This window comes from Macaca fascicularis, chromosome 9 (assembly GCF_037993035.2).
Source record: "Macaca fascicularis isolate 582-1 chromosome 9, T2T-MFA8v1.1".
Classification (NCBI taxonomy): domain Eukaryota; kingdom Metazoa; phylum Chordata; class Mammalia; order Primates; family Cercopithecidae; genus Macaca; species Macaca fascicularis.
In genome coordinates, this window is record NC_088383.1 from 12,420,029 (window position 1) to 12,441,468 (window position 21,440).

General features: G+C 37.1%; 1 protein-coding gene across 5 annotated transcripts in view; it reads right to left on the reverse strand.

Annotated features, from left to right (window-relative positions):
• Nucleotides 1-21,440, reverse strand: part of USP6NL (USP6 N-terminal like) — a 154,706-nt gene that overhangs the window by 65,024 nt on the left and 68,242 nt on the right. For 4 of the 5 annotated variants that reach the window (XM_074001010.1, XM_005564616.5, XM_045399541.3 and 1 more), the window contains 2 exons: nucleotides 7,573-7,640; nucleotides 5,491-5,573 (listed from right to left, as the gene is read on the reverse strand). In XM_074001010.1, coding sequence (XP_073857111.1) covers nucleotides 5,491-5,573; nucleotides 7,573-7,640 — 151 coding nt within the window. Of the gene's footprint in view, nucleotides 1-5,490; nucleotides 5,574-7,572; nucleotides 7,641-12,198; nucleotides 12,458-21,440 lie in introns of those variants that run through there. The other variant, XM_005564615.5, reaches the window with a different exon arrangement.

Sequence of the window (21,440 nt, forward strand, 5' to 3'; positions counted from 1 at the left end):
ATTCCATCTCCAAAAAAAAAAAGGAAGAAAAATGCTTCACTGTCAAAATTTCAAGAGATTATTTTTTAAATATACACTAAAAGATCAAATTCATTTCTGATATATTTGTGGTATTATCTCTAATATAGAATATTCTGAGATTCTTGTATTAACTGTCAGTAATATAAAAACCACATGCTATTCATAAACAAAGTTATGCACTTTGAGTAGCCTTCTCAGTAGTACTGTTTTGGCAACACTATGTTTATATTCTTGCCTTAGTTTCTCGTGAGATCAAATAATATACTACCTTGAAGAGCATAATAGAGCAGTATTCACCAGTTCTATATTTTCAAAGGCATTCTTTTTCTACTATGAGGAGTCCTTAGGTGAACGATTACAACTGCCACAAAACTAACAAAAAAGAGTAACAGCCAAAAGAGATCTTAGAGAGTCCAAATCTTTCATTTCACAGATAATAAAACTAGTATTTTCACTTAGTCACTCAGCCTAACAGAAAGATGTTTAGCACTAATTCAGTGGGTTCAACTTCAGACAGACAAGATCTTAAACCATGCAGCAGTATATGAAGAAAAGGGATGGAGGCTGAGAAAACAATTCTCAAGAAGAAACAAAACTGATTAAAAATAAAAGAGTCTTCAGACCTCATAGATGGATGACAGAGCAAGTATGTGGTCCAGCTTTCCTATACAGATGTTCTGGCATGGTTTCTCCATGTCTAAAACTTTTCGTGGAGAATCTGCTGTGTGCATACCAATCTCCACAGAGCTCTTCCCCCTCAAGTCTCTGTGCCAGCATAGGCTTAAATTTCACACCCTTCTGAGGATGACGCTGCTGCTGCTTACCAAGAGCTCCCTGTAATGTCCAGAACACGCACGTTGGCATGCGGGAGGAGCTCAGTAAATGGTGCTGAATGAAGGTATGAACAGGAGGATGAACATATACCTGCAGGCATGGATGCATCCTTACCATGCCTCCTAAATATCCTTCAAGTGGAAGAGAAAAAAGAAGGACCACAATCTGGACGAATGCAGAGAATTCCTTTAGGTCAGCAAACTATGGTGCATAGGCCAAATCTGGCCCACTGTGTGTTTTTGTAAAGTTTTAATGGAACACTGTCACACTCTGCCATGAATGTATTGTCTCTGGTTGTTTTCATGCTGCAACAGCAGAGTTGAGCAGTTGTGACAAAGACCGTATGACCTACAAAGCCAAAGATTCTTCATATCTGGCTCTTTACAAAAAATGTTTGACAAACCCTGCCTTAGAGAACAAGAGCTTAAGGGCACCTAAAGGGTGCTTTAAGAAAACACCAAGCTGATAGCAAGTACCTGTATCTCACAGAAATACAAGAAGGGAAAACCATAAGACAGTCATCTCTGGAAAGAGAGAGACCTTAACTAGATACATTGTTTATCTACTCCTAAACTTTGAAAGTATTACTAATTAGAGTTTATGTGCCTATAACCTCTCAACAGCTAGGTGGAGTATTCATGTTAACTATAAGATGAACTTTCATTGGGAAACATAAAAGTTAACTTGTTAAAATTAATAAGTTGACTATATTGACTAAATTTTATTTTTGTTTTTAAAGTAAATTTTATCTAAGTTTAAATTTAACCCAGTCAAAATTTACAGGATTGGTAGAAAGAGTTCTCAAGTCTTTGTAATCAAAATTATATATATATATATATAAAATTTTCACCATGTTGGCCAGGCTGGTCTCGAACTCCTGATCTCGTGATCTGCCTGCCTTAGCCTCCCAAAGTGCTGGGATTACAGGCGTGAGCCAGCGTGCCTGGCCAATGATATTCTTTAAAAACAAACACACCTTTATTCTGCATATCATATACAGTCATTTCATACAGTCATAGTAAACTACATTTATATTTTATAAATATACACATTTTGATAAGTAGCTGAAAATCTGAAGTTTGGTATTAATTTTATCTTCTTTATTTCTGGTATGACTTCCTTCTAATTCTTCTATTAATAATTTGTGATCTAAATACATTATCTTTCATTATCCAAATACCAAACATTCTTTGTTAAGTAGACTAGCAGTGACTATTTTTGATTAAAATGTTAAAGTTCTCCAAGTTCTTCCTTAAACAAGCTCTGTTTCTCCATTCTCCAGCTTTACCTCCATCATGGCACACACTGGGGAGAACACCTCACTGCTGAGTACTAAACAAACAGGTTGCTCATCTAGCAGAGCTCAGTTGGTTTGGCAACAGCTTTTATATTTATTGTGTAATCTATTCCAAAACCAAGTTGTTCTATATTTGTTAATTACTGTCACTCCATATATAATAACACGTAATTTAAGCTTCTAAAACTGTAATTAGATATAAACTCAGGCAACAAAGGTTACAAAGTTATTTTTGCCATTTTATTGTATTAACATTGACACTTAAAACCCAATTTCATTGCAGAATGAATCAAAAAGTCCAAAGAACTAAGACAGTAGAAAAAAAATGCTCTTTTGATCAAGGTGTGACAGGGAATAAGATCTAAATGCTTACACCAAGTGATTTTATTCAATAGTGCATAAAACTCCAGTCTGTGGTGACAAGCAATAAAAACCACTAGTAACAATGTCTGGAGAAAATGTTTTACTTAAACTACTCATTGTACTAAAAATCACTGATTTTGGTGAAATGTATTAAGGTTTGATATTACCCTAATATCCATTTCTATGCTTCATTATGTTCATTTGTGTTGCCTGTTTGAGGACCGCATCATGGAGTAAATAAAATTAGTGTGATAGTATGAGAACGAGTACCAATCTACTTTATTTTTAAAAAAGCAGTGAGCTTAGCTATCTTAGTACATATCTCAATAGCAGTGTTCATTTCAAACAGTATCCTTCTCTTTGGGTCCTCGTTTTCCTCCTTTAACTTTCTTTCTAGGCATTTCAAAGCACTTGTTCTGTATTTCTCTTATTTAAAATACAAGAAAGCAGCAACAGGCAGCATACTGTAGCAGTTCAGAATGCAGGCTCTGCAGGAAGACTGCCAAAGTCCACACCCTAGAGCTGACGCTCACTGTCAATACAACGTGGGCAAGTTACTTGAACTCTGTGCTTCAGTTTCATCACCTAAAAAGAGGAAGACAAAAACAGTACCTACCCCAAAGAGCTTTTCAGGGGAATAACTGAATTATTCCATGTAAAGAGCATAGAACAGTGCTCAGCACACGGTAAGTGTACAATAAATATTAGCACTTTTTCCCCACTAGACCCAAATGGACCTTAGCACAGACAGTGAAAAAACAAATACAAAAGAACTGACTGCAATATTCAGATTGCCAAATACAGACTAGGCTCCTGGGTCAGAACCACTTATTTCACAGTTGTAATAGTTCAAATACGGTTTTATACCCAGAAATGCTTCTCAATAGACAAGAGTCAGAGAGACCAGATGCTTTCAATCACAAGTGTGGACAAATCACTGGATCCACATTTGCAGGCACATTTCATGAAATTTAGCTGGCACCTATATTCATTATTTTACAATTTCATTTTTGTATGCCTTTCAGATTTGTGAATGCAGTTTTTTCTTAAAATTCATTTTAACTTGATGGTATGTTTTCAATTCCCCCAAATTAATGGACTGTGTATGTGTGATCACATGGGTGTATTTAAACGTTAATAATGTACTTGTGCACTTAGAATTTTACATTGGAATCCAGAATGCTAAAAAGCCAAATACCGCATTTGCCAGTTAAAAAAAAAAAAAAAAAAAACTACCTCTTGTTTCTAGGGCCCAGCTCATGTTGTTTTAAGCAATTAAGAAAAGAAAATTTAGGTAATTAATAGATCCTTTTTGGAATGCACAGGTTTCCATATGTATTTTAAACCATACTAGACCATCTTATGATTTAAAAAATAAAAATAAAAAATCTAGTACAGTTGTTCATTCCCACCAAAATCACTTGGGAAGGTCAAAATCAGCTGAGGTGTCTCCTATCTTTAGAATCAAAATCTAGGAAACCCTGGAAATCTATTTAAACAATTTCTCAGCTGATTCTAATGTGCAGGCAAGTCTGGGACCCACTGGTGTTACCAGTCTTAATGCTTAAATTGTCTTCATATCCCAGATCTGCACACTACACACAAATATGCAATCATTTCTTGTCACATTTGTAGCCAAGTTTGATTTTTTAAAGAAGTAGGGGTGGAGGTTTAATTTAAGAACAGTATTTCCATCATAGTTAAATATTGCTGTTAGTCTAGTGAAGTTCAAAGCCTTCTGATTATAGAGGTGGGAGGACTGCTTGAGGCCAGGAGTTTGAGAAACAGGGCAAGACCTGTCTCTACAAAAACAAAACAAAGTTTTCTGATTATAACTACTCAGAAGAACATTTCAGATAGCTAATGTCATTAGGTATAATAACACTTAACATTTGTCCAGAACTTTATAAAGTATCCTTATATTTTACTTTTTCAAAGCCTCAAATACACCTGAAGGTACATAAAAAAAGGTATGTAAACTAATTCCTGCTTTAAAAATGAAGCACAAAATGTCTACATGACCAGAAAACAGCAAAGCCACAAGAAGAGCACACATTCTCCAGCTCCGGGAACTGTTTCTGTTTGTTGGCTGGTTGGTTTTACTGTCAGAAAAACATAATACAAAATAAATTCTAGACTCAAAGAAAAAAAAAAGGAGAAAATAAGATCAGAGGACTGTACATTACTGTGAACTATACAAAAAATGAATGTTTTTCCTTCAAAATTTAATCATGCAGTATAAAATAAGCAGCCCTGGCTTTTTTTTCCTATTGATAATAAATGAAATTGGAAAAGAGCACAGTTGAATGAATATTTAGTTAATCCTTAAATTGTATGGAACCAAAGTATAAAGATGACTAGAAGTCTCTAGCCTGTAGGAATCTGATTAAACAATACCAGAACCAGAACAGACAGATTCATACCATGTGCAGGATGTTTTTAAGGTTCCAAATTGTTTTAACTGCTTTCCTTTATGTGATCTAGGCCTCTCTCAATTCTTTATACAACATATTCAGGATGAATGGAATTAATTTTGAGAAGCAATATTATGAATACATTTATAACTATAAGGAAGATGAATGGCATTTCTTTACAAGGCTAATATTTAGGCTGCATAACACTAAAGTTCGAATTGCTATTTATTTTTAAAATGCACTGGTACAGAATGAAATGTTTTATAATTATTTTTAAATACAAATTTTCCATTTGCATTTAACTCTGTTGAATTATTAATATCATCTACTGCACTTAATGTTCTCACTAAATTGCAAAAAATATTAAAAATTATATTCTTAAACATAGTTAAATTTTAATCACAGAGTTGTTAAAAAACCCAGGAATTTAGTACCAAAAAGCATATTGTAAGACTATTCCTTATTCACAGCAATTATATTAAAAATAAAGAAAATCAGTATAATAGGTGACCACAGAAACATTATAATCAAAAAAGCAAGCTTTCAATCTATGCGACTTACTGTAAAAAGCCAAATCTATCTGTGACTTTGTAAACAAGGTAATCAGCATCTTCCCAAGGTTCAATCTCTGCACCTTCTCGTCCCTAAAATAAGGCACAAAAATAAGTGTTAATCAGTTTACAAAACTGTATAATTTTTTAAAATAAGGACGAAGAAATAAGAGCTATTTTTAACGTATTATTAAAAATAAGAGCTGGAAGTGAGGCATTACGAGCCTTAACTTTTTCCCCCCTTTAAACCCAACTATTTTTGACAAGATAAACACTATTTCCTAGTTATGACTCTGGAAGGTGCTGTGTGTCAGCAGCAGCTGACGCGGAGCTGAGCCAGGATCAGGCCAGGGTTCCTTGGGGAAGCTGATGAGGAAAGAAGAGCGATGGGGATGAGAAGCTACTCAAGAAACTGCCGAACCTTACGGTTCTAGACCAAACATGTCTCAGAAAAAGAGATTTTTTGGGGGGGGCCTTTTTATGCAAACTCCTCAGAGAAGCAGGCAGAGAAGCTCCTCGTCTATTTCTTTACTTCACAGCTATGCCAGCCTGAAACTACTCTTGCCAAGGTCAAAAATGACCTTCCAGCTGTCAGATCTGCTGGACGCTCTTCAAGCCTCATCTAATGGATCTCTGAAGCGTCCTTGTCAGGGTCGCTCACTCCCTCTTCCCAACTCCTGTGACGTCGTACTCTCACAGTCTCCTCGTGCCCCGCCAACTCTTCTAATGGCTTTTTCATGGGTAACTCATCATTGATGGTGTGCTCAGAGTTCGGTCCACAGCCCGCTGCTCTTCTTAATCTAGGTATCATTTACTCTTAGACTATTAACTAACACTGATCAGTGAAGAAACCCCAAATATAACTATCTATACCACTCCCTCAAATTTCAGACTCAAACTCCCAACTGTCTTGTGGACACCTCCATCTGTCTGCTTGTGTGTTCTCCTCTCAGTACACTGTGAGCATCCTGTAGGCAAGGCAAGGAGTGCTGCCACTCACTTCTATGAATCTCCAAGGCCCAGCACGATGCTGCCTGGGTTAACTGTGTGGGGAAAAAATGCACACAAGCATTTGAATGAGAGTGACACTGGTTCTAAACGAGTGAAGCAGTTAAATAAGTTAACTAAGTTTTTCATGGACTACAATAAAACCTCATCACAATGAAGGAAACTGTTTCATGTTCCAAAAATGAACTCTGGGAACATAACTGCTGAGCACCACCTGTATGCCTCATGGAAGCAGGGCACAGTGCAGGTGGCTTGCTATGATTTAATCTCCTGTTATCCTCACAAATAATCAAAAGGAACAGATATATAATTACAAGCAAGTGATACAAATACAAAACATGACATTTATAAATCACTGCTAGGACTCATTATAAACCTCAGGAGGTAAGGTACAAGGAGGTATGTCAATTGTCAATAACTGTGATTTTCTATAATACCAAAAAACAGATTCCATACCAACATAAGGATAAAATGCTAAAGGAAATTATACATACTTGTATAAATTCAAAATCTAAGATCCATGGTAAATTTGTAATAGATGTAAATTATGAACGCAATGGATATGTAATTCCATATACTTAACTTAGTCAAGTATTTATTGAGTGCCTAGTGTAAATCAGGTAATGTCCTAGGCATTTAGGATACAAAAGTAAATCAAACAAAAGAAATTCCTGCCTAGAATGTAGAGTCTCGGCAGGTGTACAAAGTATTGGGGTTCAGGGGCATTAAACAGGAGGTGGGAGGTCAGAGATCTCAGTAAGACAGTAGCACGTGGGTGAAGATCTGAAAGATGCGAGGCAATGAGGCATGAGGATATCTGGGACACAAGTGTCAGAGGCAGAGGCAACAGCCAGTGCAAAGTCCCTGAGGCAGGAGGAGCAAGCCTGGTGTGCTGGAGGAACAGCAACAGACTGAAGTGGAGAAAAGGTGGAAGAAAGGAGATGAAGTCAGAGAAGAAAGATGACTTCTATGTCCCCATGAAGTAAACAAACTGCTTCTGTAATTTAAGCTCTCCAAAAAGCAAATCCATTTCTATTTATATGGTTTTTCTAATAAAACTCAAAGTGTAAATATGGATACTTACTCTGTCATATTTAGCAACTATTTCAGCTCGCTCCTGGGCAAGTTTGAGTGCTACATCCTGGTCTGAATCTGCGAAGAAGATATCAAATTTAGATGAACTATTATTGAAAGAATCATAAAGCTAATTAATTATGAAACTAAGACATAATAAAAATAAAAAATGAATACTGCCTAAAATGACAAATCAACAAAATCAAATAAAAGGATGAGTTAAGTATTTGTAACTATAACTTTGTAATAGCAATATATGTAATATTCAATAAAAAAGCAAGTTTATTAAGGCATAAACTTAGGACACGATAAATCTTATCCTTCATGAATCAATACTGGATCTATAATTTCATAGAAACTGATGTTAAGTAGAAACTGAAACTGAAAGTTCTAAGTTTTCAGATGAAGCCCACTTGGGTAGAAGAGACGAACATTCAAAAAGGCTTTTAAAAAGTAAAGAAACTTGGATCTCCACAAAATAAACTAGCACAAGATACAATATTTATTTTACATGATACAAATATGTCTTTGTTTGGCCTTTTAGTTCTCTTTATCAACAGCCTCAACTGCTATAACAATCTCCTAACCGGTCTCTAGGACTCTGGTTTTATCATACATATGTGTGTGTACACACACACAGACACACACACACACCCTTCATTCTTATTAACACTAGGAGACTTTCAAAAACATAAATCTGACAACAAAAGTCTAGATCATAACATGAAATAGTATGAATATATACCATAAGCTTTTTAAAAAGATCAATAACAGACTATATAAAAGGCATCTCTTACCAAAAAAAACAAAGCATTCTAAGAGAAAATTAGGCAAAGGTTATGAGCAAGAAATTCCCAAAAGTAGCAACAGCAGTAACAACTGTAGCAACTATATTGCATTCTTATTAAGTGCCTGGTAGACAGTCAGATGCTGCCAGGCGGCAAATACTGTGCTAAGCACTTTACCCTGCCTTATCACATGACACTCTAAGGTAGGCATCATTATGAATCCTACACCAGTGATAAAAAAGAGGCTTAGAGATTTTAAGCAACTTGTCTGCAGGCATAAAGCTAGTAAACAGCAAAGACAGTTTTCAAATCCAGACAGTCTTGACTCCACAGCCCACAATTTTAATTACTACTTTATAAATATGATTACTAAAGACATGAAAAAGGACTTCCAGTTACAGATGGCAGATGGAACGCATGCTTTTACCTCCATTTCTCCTAAAACCCCACTAAAATGGCAACTATAGGGATTCTTGAAATCCCCTCCTCAAAGCAAATGGTGGTTCCTAAGGAGAGGTGGGGTTAAAACCAAGGGAGCTGAGTAAAGGAAGTCAAATCCCTGAAAGTTGAAGGGACATGTATGTGTTTAGCAGAGCCGGGTGCAGGGTGGAAAACCAAATCCTCATTCTCCAAAGCAGGAAACCAACAGAAATGCCAAAAACAGAAGATGCACAAAGCAGCAATACTGGCATGTTACCTAGTGCAATGGAGGCACACAGGAAAAGAATCAGCCAGGGCAGTGGAGAGTGCTTACTTCTATGGAGCAGGCAGTGAAAAATACAGGAGTCTGCTATTTTCAAAATAAGTCTTACAGATTGCTGAATCTTTAAGCCAAATATAGATCTGATAAAAATAAAATTTAAAATGGAATCAAGACATAGAAAAAAAATCAACCTCATTAATAACTAAAGAATACAAGTTTCAAAATATCACTTTGCACCTATTCAGACTAACCAAAAAATGCACTGATAATACTCAATGTTGACAACAATGTGAGGACATTGCAGTTCCTTACAATGAAGATAAACATATAAATATATAAAATCTTTCTGGAAAGTAATTTGATAAGTATAAAAAAATCTGAAAACAGACATATCCTTAGCCAGCACTACCGCCTCTATAGATTTATGCCAATGAGATCATCAAACAAGCACAGGGTTGTTTATAATAGCAAAAATAGCAGAGTGGGAAGTTGTAAATTTGTAAAAGCTTATTTGAAAAAAAAAATGTTTATGTCACTGCTTTTCCCAGTTAAACTACAAAATGTGAATATGCTTTCCTTTGGGGGATATGTGAATAACTAAACAGAGTGATTCAGTAAAATAAAAATACAGATGAGTTATTCAGATTTTCATCGTGAATTAATGCAAACAGAAGTCTGAGATAATCAACTCAATTACATACACATTCACTATCCTATTTTAGACTTACAAGCCTTTGTCAATTCCTTTTTCCCTCTTCTGTTGCCCAGTTTTAAAACATGATACTCACACATCTACCAAAGCATAGGGAAAGCAAATTAACAGAAATTAAAATCAAGCTGGGTGTGGTGGCTCACACCTGTAATCCCATGGCAGGGAGAACACTTGAGGCCCGGAGTTTGAGACCAGCCTGGCCTACATGGCAAAACCTCGTCTCTACTAAAAATACAAAAATTAGCTGGGCATAGTGGTGCCTCCCTGTGGTCTCAGCTAGTTGGGAGGCTGAAGCAGGAGAATCGCCTGAACCCAGGAGGCAGAGGTTGCAGTGAGCTGGGATTGTGCCACTGCACTCCAGCCTGGGCGACAGAATGAGACCCTGTCTCAAAAAAAAAAAAAAAAAAATTAAATTCAAATTAAGAGAATCTGACTACTTATGAAACTCCATTTCTATTATCAGAACTGCAAAGCATTAATTTCTTTGGTAATTAGGCCAAATTCAATAGATGAATGCTTTACTGAAATGTCTTTTATACCAGTCTTTTATTCCTGCTACCAGTCCTAGGCGTCACAAGTATATTTCCAACATAACAATGAAAAGTTTAAAAGTGTAAAGGCAAGGGCTGGGGTTGGGAAGTAAAGACGCAACGTATCCCAAGAAAATGTCATTGTGGCAAACTATAAAATATAAGGCTTTACATAGATCACTGTCAGTCTATAGAGACTTCCGGAAATACTGGACTTCTTATTGGAATTGGATGAAATTGTATCCTGATTTTTTGGGAGAAGTATGATGTGCTTTAAAGGGATCAGAACAGTTAACTCTAAATCAAATAAATAAATTCTCAATCTTTAAACTCCCTTAGAAATTTCTTATCCCTGAGTTTCCCCACGGGGAGAAAATTTTATAATATTAATGTATGTATTCTAAAAGGAGAGTGAATTTAAAGCCAAACGCAGTTTAGAAAATATAGCCAAATCTGTTTCTTTGAGGAAACTAAATGAAAATGTTAATCTTAGCCAATATTCAGTTTAGAGACATTATTTTAAAATCTGCATTGCAAAGCACACAGTAATAAGCAGTATTCTTAGGTAGGGTTTGCTATAATTATGGCTCATACTATCTGGTCTGAAGTTTATTAAGAATTACACTAGAATACTTCCTTTGGTTTCATTCTGATTACTTATTTAGAAATTCTGTTGAAAGAGCCAACAGTGTGCCCCAAAACAGTGACTGCAAACGATTATCAACAGCTGTCTTGTGTCTGTGTGCAAATGTGAACAAAGTTCCGGGCACCTATAAACAACGGCAGCTATGTTGGTTGGTACTTACGTCACATTATCAAATAAAAATTTAATCAGGACATTATCCCAACAATTCACACCCCATGTTTACGCTCTCCTTGCATGATAAATCCATAAATAAAAGTTTACTTGGAAAAATGTGGTTTGAAATACAATACCACTTGTTACCAAAATATTACAGTAAAGAGTAACGAGTGTTAAAATAATTGTAGCTGAAGAAAAAGTTCCTATTATTAAAAATAAAACCATGTGCAGAAATACGTAGATCAACTACTTTATTTTTTTCTTTTTGAGACGGGGTCTCACTCTGTTGCCCAGGCTGGAATACAATTGTATGATCTCAGCTCAATGCAACCTCCACCTCCCGGGTTCAAGCGATTCTCCTGCCTCAGCCTCTCAAGTAGCTGGAACTACAGGCGTCAGCCACCCACCTAGCTAATTTTTGTATTTTTAGTAGAGATGGGGTTTCACCATGTTGGCCAGGCTGGTCTCAAGCTCTTGACCTCAGGTGATCCACCCACCTCAGCCTCCCAAAGTGCTGAGATTACTGGAGTGAGCCACCGCACCCGGCTTAGATTAATGGCTTTAAATATCACTCCTCTCATTTCACCAGGATGTTTGTTTAAAAAAAAAAAACTACATTATCCAAGCCAAATTAAATCAAATTATTTTTATGATTTTTATATCTAACGTAACAAAGTTTCAAAGTAAAAGAGGCATATTTTAGGCAATAAGGATCAGAAGATACTTGGATCCTCAAATGTGCAGGAAATACTCAAGTATACAGGAAAATATCTCAGCACAATTTATGGGAGAAAATAACCACATTTTTTAAGAAGCATTTAAAAAATTCACAACTATACAATTCTAAGATGACCTCTTTTTCCATTTAATCTGCCAACAACTTTTAAGAATCCAGTATCCTCCTGAATTATATGCTTTAAAAGCAGGCATTGTATCTTAATGTCACTAAATTAACACCAAGTTGCAATGAAAAAATGCATACAAAGTTACTAAAGTTCATTTCCAATAAAACAAAATTTACAGCAGACCATTTTTCCTAGAGTACATTCTGACAGATGAATGTTAAAAATATAAACAACATCAATTTTTAAAGTACTTTACCCTTTGTGAGATAATCAGTCTGGCCCTGGGAGTTAACAACAGCTTCAGTCCTCATAGAGTAACTTATCTATTCCAAGATTTCATTATTATTTTATAGTTCTCGAACACACCAAGAGTGCTGCTAGGTGGTACCTCACACATTCTGCAACTAACTAAAACAAAGAAAGGCAGAGGCAGCTCTACTTTAAACTATCTGTGAAATAAGAACAAGAAGGAAAAGTCTGAGATGCATTCTGTCTTCTTCTAAGGGAGAAAAAAACCTGCTGTGGTTACACAGACTATATATTTTCAAACAAAGCTGATCATTGTTGAGGGTGAAAACACGCCTTTCAGGCTACATCCCAACTATGAGGCACACCAGCCTACACCAGCATTCCATCCGATAACAAACAGTGGCTTCAAACAAGCAGCTTCATAACGTGCCTTCATCTTGTGTCTCAATATTAGCCACTTTCTTATTTCTTATTAAAAATAAAACCTGTCATAGAGCAACAAAAAAAAATTTACTTAAAACATTAAACTAAAGCTAACCAGAAATGCTCCTCTCCTCAAATACATTTTATATCTTAATGTAATTTTTAATAATAATTCTTAATATGAAAATTGTAGCCTCTCTTTCAGCTCCTATTTCAGACAGGAAGCAAAATACATGCTAAAGTAGTGGTTTTGGACATTTTTAACAAACCACACACACATACAAGTAAAACAAATGTCTCATGAAACAATACATACTACAAGTACTGGAAGACGGCACTATGAATTTTTCCATTCTGTTTTATTTATTCCTTCCTTCTTCCTTTCATTGTTTCTCCCTTTCTCTTAAATGGGTGGGAACCTACAATTTGGAAACCATTTTGCAAAAGTAACATCCCCGTTAGAGGCATGCCTATGAACATTAATTACACTTAACTGGACACTAATAAATTAAGTTTATGCTCAGCTTAAGCCAGGTGTAACATTCAACTAAAGCAAAAGATCTCAGAAGTTTAGAGGGGGAAAATTTCTCAAGCCATATACCAAGGAATAAGAATTAGACTAGTGTCAAACTTCTAATCAGTTAGAAGATAATGAAACACTATTTCCAAAGTTATGAGCAAAAAATTATGTACTGGGAATTCTATGCCAATCATGAGGAAAAATAAAAAGATTTTTAGATATTACAAGGTATGGTAGCTGAAGACTGACCTTCTGCCCCGCCAAGGATGTCCACATCCTAACCCCTGGAATCCTGTAAATGTTGCCTCAGATTGCAAAAGTGATTACAGATGTAATTCAGCTAAGGATCTTGAGTTCAGGAGATTGCCCTGGATCATGCAAGTGGGCCCAGTGTGGTCACAAGAATCCTTCTGAACAGGAAGCAAGAAGGTTAAAGGAGGGAGCAGGCCGAGTGATGGTGGAAGCAAGACGTCACCAGCTAAGGAAAGCAGGCAGCCTTCAGAAGCAAGAAAAGGCAAGGAAATGGATTTTCCCCTAGCGGCTCCAGAAGGAACCAGCCCTGCTGACTTTGGCCCAGAGAAACTTGATTTCAGACTTCTGACCTCCATAACCCATTAAATGATACATCTGTGTTGTTTAAGCCACCAAGTTTGTGGTAAGCTGTTACAGCAGCAGGAAAACACAAGGATTCAAAGTTTATTGCCCATGAAATGTCTCTTTGAAAAAGAATTTGAGAGTTTCTATAGAAAAACAAAACAGCAACAGGAAGAACTAATAAAGACGTTCCTTGACCAAATTTTGGGCAGGCTCCTTTGAGCCCTCTTCTTGACTAAGCCTCTACCTCAGCCTTGTCCTGTCTTCAGCCTGCCTAGCCCAGTTGTAGCAAGAATCCTGCTAAGTCAGTTTAGCAAGAATCCCCCCACCCTTCATATCTGATTAGCCTAGATATCTGAACAGATTCCTCATCCCTCACCCTTGATATCTGGTCACTCTGGCCGGTCTTCAGCAAGAATCCCGTTATGTCAGTTTAGCCAGAATCCCCCTACACTTGACGTCTCTCCTCTTAGTGATTTTCCATCACTTACCTTCTTGCTCTGCCCATTGGCTATCCATCTCCACTTGTCTTTGGTGCGTGCAGAGTTGAGCCTGATCTCTCCACTATTTTAATAGTCCTGATACTGACTGCAATGGTCCTGAATAAAGTCCACTTTCTCTTTTCAGCAAGAGTCAGAATAATTCTTTTAAACAAAATAAGAAAGAGAGGCAAAAACAGGATCTGTAACATTGCCGCAGACCCAAATTAGACATTTCCAAATGCCAACTGTGTAGCTGCATAGAGAGCAACCTGTCTACATTAGAACAGGAAACATAAGGTGTCTTAGAAGAAAGTGGATTCCAGGCAACACATAGATCATGGGTATAGTAGTGATACAGTAAAAGCTTACATATAAAGACATCAAACAGAGTGTAAGGGGGCTATCAGAAATCTGAAGACAAGCAATTAACGGAGTGAGAAAAGTCAATGTGACATGACATAAAATATACAAAGGGACATGGCTGTGACCTTGATGGTATATGAGAAAAGTGAATTCATTTGACCTTGACATCTTCAACATTAGGATTATGTTTCCTTCCCTACATACCTCATCATAATACTTGAAATTGAAGTAAATGATATTGAAATTATTATGATTATGTAAGAATTGTATTGGCTATTAATGTTCACAATAAAATATAGACAATGTCTAAAACTGAACCCTGATCTGCACACACACTCCCCACTCCAAACCTAAGCCCCCACTTTGCATGTATTCATGAACACCCACAAATATTAAATCTTCCATTTTATTCAAAAACTAGAATCACTCTAAAATATATACCTCTTTTTCACTTAACAGTACATCTTGTGCTGTTAACAACTATACATCTACCCGGCAGTGCCCCTAGAGGTTAACAACCATTTCTGCAGGAAGAGGGAGAGGCAATGGGCCCCGTTTGAGGCATCTGCAGATTTCCATGCGGCAAATACTCATGCTATGGTGGCCAGTTTCCAAGCTGCCAAAGTGATGTCACTGGACGCAGTTTCTCCAGTACCCCAGTGGATCTACCCCAACCTTTTCCACAGCTTTACAGCATCCTAAAGTATTAGTATAATTTATCAACGAGCCCTTCTCTGTGGGAATGAACTAAGAGAAACTTAGAGAATGGATCAATCTGCAATGGAAGTTAAAGACGAAGCACCATGCAATAAAGGGCTTAATAGGCAATGATGACCAAAGGTAAAGCTGAAAAAACGAGGAAGCAAAAACTACCAGTAAGCAGAGAAAAGCAGCTGGTACAGAGAAGGAAACAGCACCTGAGATGCAGAACAAAGCAGTCACCACCAGAGACCTTTTAGCCCAAAAGAGACTGAATAGCCCACCCCGAAGCTGCTTCATGCTTCTGTTCCTGATGGCTTTCATTTCTAGTACAATGGATTCAGAGAGCAAATGTTCTTTTTTCCTTAAAATAATCTGAGTAAGTTATTTGTGTCTTTCAACCAAATTCACTGGTGCCTCTTAGTTATGGTTTTAGTTGTGATCACTTTCTCACTGAACCATGGACTAAAATACATCAAGAAAAAAGATTATTTTTAAATGTTGAAATCTTAATAAGCATATTTGTGATCACTTCTTCACTGTACCATAGACTAAGATATATTAAGAATAAAGATTATTTTACATTTGGAAATCTTAATAAACACCATTGATTAAAATGTCATTATAATTTTGCCATGCTCTAAATCCAAGGCTGGAAGGAATGCTCAGAGGAGGAATGAGCACTGAAGCAAATTAACATCAAAGCACAACTAAAAACACAAAAAATAAAGGAAGGTACATCTGCAACAAGAGTCTGAAATACCACTTACTCTGACTGGTCACTCTGGTCAAGATGAAATATGGGAACCTAAAGTCTACATATACCAGCTCTCCCCCTAAAACAGCTTGTTCTGAAATACCAGCTCTCCTCCTAAAACAGCTTGTTCTAAAATAGTACCCTCAGATAGCCTAAGCCACCCTATCACTGGTGGTCCCATGGGAAGAAGTGCTCCAGTACCTCCTCCTAACCCCTTTATTTCCCTTTATTGGGAAATCATCTGGAATCCTAACAAAAATAGCTCGAAGCAGTCTGAGCTCTGTGAGGTCCACAAAATCTATCAGGCCCAGAGAGATGTGCATATGGGACTTCAGTTATGGATCCTGCCATGCCTGGGGAAAACCATTTAAGGGCATTTTGTGCCTGGCTAGCTGCCTTCCATTATCTTCATGTTCTTGAAATTTGTGATACAAAGAACAAGGTTTAGACAATCAATAGCTTATGTTATTTTGATGCAAATTCTTGGTAAAATCTTAGAAATGGTTCCTTCTTTTTTCCTTAAAAACCCGCTTGTAACTGTTGCTAATTGGAGTGTATATTCAGGGCAACTTGAATCTATGCACCCGGGTGGCCATCCTCAAGCTCTGGACTCAAATTAACTCTACTTAATCATATTTCCGTTATTTAAGGTTGGCAGTCCAATCCTATACTTCCCTGTGGTCCAATCCAATCCCACTTGCATCTCTCATAACTATATTAATTCCACATTAAACAAATGTCTTTTCAAAGACTGCACAACCTCAAAAACCCATTTATCTCCCTCTTGCTCCCCCTATTAGCATATAATCTTAGAAAAATCATTTGGCTTCCTTTCCTCTTTCTTATGTTTACTTGGGAACAACAAGAAAAGAGACAGAACATAGCCACAATTATAGAACAGTATAAATAATCACCATCAAGGAACAAGAAAAGGGACAGCCAGTGAAAGCAATATACAGGAAAGACACAGTGCCATCAACCCACAAAGTCCTCAAAAATGCCCAGATTTTCTCTTCAAAAGAGCCACACAAGTTCCATATATATCTTCATATTCCTCCAGGTTTTGTTTTTGGGGGGTTTTGTTTTGAGACTGTCTCACTCTGCCGCCCCGACTGGAGTGCAGTAGCACGATCACAGTTCACTGCAGCGTCAATCTCCCAGGGCTCAGGTGATCCTCCCACCACAGCCTCCTGAGTCCTAAGTAGGTGGGACTACAGGTGCATGCCACCATGTCTAGCTAATATTTGTACTTTTTGTTGATACAGGATTTTGCCATGTTGCCCTGGCTGGTCTCGAACTCCTGGGCTGGGGCAATCCACCCGCCTTGGCCTCCCAAAGTGCTAGGATTATAGGCAAGAGTCACAAAGCCCGGCCTACTCCTCTAGTTTAAGTATGCATTATCTGATACAATAAAAGTGTTCAAAAGAAATAAACCTAAATGTTCTTCAATTTTAACTTTTCATTATCAGCACAAATATGATTTATACCTTCGCATTCAAAATATTTCTTATATCGCCAATAGCATTATTACTATTATTTCCACTGTATCATGCTTCAAAGTAATACTTTTTTTTTTTCATTAAATTTCCAGAACACATTCTTCAAACAAATTCCATAAATGCCCAATTGCCAAGCAAGTAGGGTGAATGGGGCTGCGGAGGATGCAGCAAAGCTCTGCTAGCTTGGCCTCCCCTTTCCCTATGGTGAGCATTGCCGGGGCGGAGGACCAGGCACACACACTGCACCTGTCGGCCTCTGGGTGTGCCCACTTGTAATGCTATTGCCCAAATGACTTCCCTTCCCAGTTGCCACTCAGCCTCCCTTCAAGGAGTCCCCATGATTCTCCATGGCTTGCCCCTGATTCTGCAAATAAAAGGATCAACAGTGTCTATATAATTGGTAGGTTGTTTTGTTTCGTAAGTACATATTTTCAAAATCATTGGGAACAGGACAAATTGCCAGTATTTTATACATAGAGCACCTTGCATCAGGTAGATACTTAATATTTCTATAACTAATAAAATATTTAAATTATGGTTTTAATTAAGTTAAAATTTTTTCTCACACCAAATCCTGGGTAGGCTTCTATTACTTGCTTCCTAATTTCTAGAAAGATAGGAAACAAAACAATTTTTAAAGTCCTAGAAACAAATGCTGACAAGATTTCATTATAACAGAGAAGATTTTTTTTTCTCAAATTTAATCAAAACTAGAATTGTAGGCTGCTTGTATATGCCCCACCTTACCACTGCCCATTGCCAGTAAGGCAGAACTAGCCACTGCTGCTTCTGACCTACTGTATTTCCACATCTGTTACCTGTAATTCTTTGCTGAATATATGTATTACATGTCTCTTCTACTAAACTATGATCTCCATGAGAGAGGACAGTTTCTCATCCATCCTGGTATCTCTGGTATCTATCAGTGCCTAGCCCACGGTAGATGCTCATTAAATATTTCTTGAAAAGCATAAAAAAATTACTAAAAATTAATTACTAAAGTGAATTATCCAACCAATTAAAAATTTATCAATGTATGCTGAAAATCAGACTCACAAGCTAATTTTCATATACACCTTCACTACAAAAAAGTATACTTTTGCTAAAAATTCTTAGCTTTCTCTTACATATTTATTCCATTTATTCCATTTCAAGATAGCATTTAAATTTTTATGAAGACTAAAATTCAGACATGAGGAGTCACAATCTATCTAAATTTGTACTTCTAGTTATCTAAAAGCCCTTCACCAGCATTTTAAATAATATAGAGGGCTCTGGGAAGATGAAAGGCTCAAGAGACTCGTCTGCTGTGTTTGTGCTCCAACCCTCTCTTCACTCTGCTCTTCATCTCTCCTTCTACTAGCAGAGTTGCACAGGCTCCCTTTCATTGTGGAAAGGCTCTGCTCATGTGGCTGGGTGTGCTTCCATCACGCTTCAAGTCACATGGAGGAAATGCAGCGAGGGCAGTGCTCCTAAACTCTCCAACTCTCCTCATCTAGGTGCAGAAGGACATGTGGGGTCAATGCTCTGAAAGAAGCACCTGGGCAAGACAGGCTCACCTCCTGCTCTCTCTCAACCCCTGTCCCTGGGTGCAGCCTTCTGTCCCTGGGTGTCCCCTGGTCTGGTCTCTCTAAAGGGATCTCCATGGAGGAAGGTGCCCTGCCCTTTGACACCCAGGCTTGTTGGCTGTGTCAGTCACCCAGTGGGCAGGTCTAAGTCAAGCAGACTAATAAGCCCTTTTCACTCCAGATCTGATGCCATGTGCTCCAATCAGCCGACAGAGGAGACAATTTGATCTCCATGTGGCAGTCTCCTGTGCCTTACTTCTCAAGGAAAAGAAACAGTATCAGTGACTCCCTGGAATCCCCCAAATCAGACTAGTAACTCCTACATTTATGTGTAAGATGAGTCACAGCTTAAAAGGATATGAAGTGATGTAACAATATTTAAAATACCATTACTACTGAAGAGAAACATAATTACTAGCTGTTGCATATGAGTGCAATCCCACATTTGGGGACAAGGTTGAAAGACAAAATTGCCAACAACAGATATTTAGAACCAAGACAAACATATGAGTCATTTTACTCACTTCAACCCGCCTACAGTTGCTGACAAAGTCAAGATTATATTTTAGCTGCTTTTGCAGCAGTATAATTGTTTCAACAGATGACACAAGACTGGTTTGTAACAACTCCTTGCTTGTGGATATTTTATAAACTCTTTATTGAGAGGTTACTATGTGCCAGACACTGTGCTGAGCATTTAACATGCATAATAAACCTCACAAAAGCCTATGTTAGTTTTATGACTATCCCCACTTTACATACGTGGAGACTGAGGTGTGGAAAGGTTAAGTAATTCAGGCCACATGGGAAGTAAGTGATAGAGCAGGACTTAAAAGCCAGGCTGTCCAATTTCAACTTCAAAGCCATGTTTCTAACCACCAAACGCTTTTGTTGAAGTGTAAGTATTAACAGATGATCTTACTACATTTCTGCTCACTTCTGCTAGTCCTTACATTTCTTCCCGTAGAAACAAATCTATGTGATTCCTGTGAATTCTTAACAGCTATATTTTCTGGATTCTAGTAGTCTTCCAATCTCATTACATGAAATTGTCAATTATTTGTGCAAAATGGAGATGAATGGTGTTTTGAAGAATCCAAGAACAATTTATATGAAATATTCTTTGTTTTCATAAGCAACTGGACCTGCTATATTATGTTTTAAGTTGTGTGTTTTAGGATAATAACAAGAAATGATCAAGAAACATGTAAATGAACTTTACTAAAACACTTTATTATGCTTTAGTGTTAATAAGGCAGCTGCCTTCACGATTAATTCCCATGATTATGGAAAGGGCTCTACTGAATCTACTTTATTCACTTAGTTTTAACAGCTTTTTTCCCAGCTCATTCAGAATTGCAAGTATGTGCGGTTATATGCACTACAATAAAAGTTTGTGTTGAATTTGGCCCAATACGCATTAACAAGAAATGTTCTAATTACAGCAAATTCTTGCAGACCAGATACAAGAAGATAATTCATAGGCTGCCCACTCTGATGATTAATAACTAATGCCACAGACAGTGGTAATGGTCAACCCAATGGTAACATTGCTACCCTTTAAATAAAAAATGATGTGCAAAAGCCAAACTGCACCTAAAATGACACTCAAAAGCAAGAACGAGGTATTGCCTAGAACAACTGAGAAGCACACAGGAAGAACTCTATTTTCATCCTTTGAGTTATGTAAGTAATACTGGGTCCCTGAATGGCCCTTGGGTTCAAATTTGAACACAAGGCCATCAAAAGCCAGCAATTTGGTAACACTGAATGGGATTTAATAAGTAAAAGTGCTCATATCACACTAAAACTGTCACTCATTCAATCATTTTTTTAAAGTACCCTAAGCTCCAAGCACAGAATCACAGAATTCTCACAAGACACAGTTGCATTCCACACATTTCACCTAACAAATCCTAAACGGCATTATATGTAAATATCTCATGTATGCATATGTGTTTAATATATATTCCTTACATTCTGTTACTGTTATTGTGCTAATAATGTTGTGTTAGGGTAACATATAATAAGATTCATTTTATATAACAAACATCAATAGTGCTATATATATACGGTAGTCACTCTTCAGGAGATCAGATGAATTAAGTAGCAACTAAGAACCCGACTCATAAGTAGTAACTAGCATTTATTCTGTACAATCTAAATGCTTTATGTATATTATCTCATTTATTCTCCCCACATCAGAACTATGAAGTAGGTATCATTACTGCTCATTAAACAAATGAGAACATTGGTAGGTTAACTGCAAAGATCACACAGTTAAGTTAGAGAAGTGGCACCTGGAACAATGCAAGAAGGCTTTGAATAAATAAAATGGCAAGCA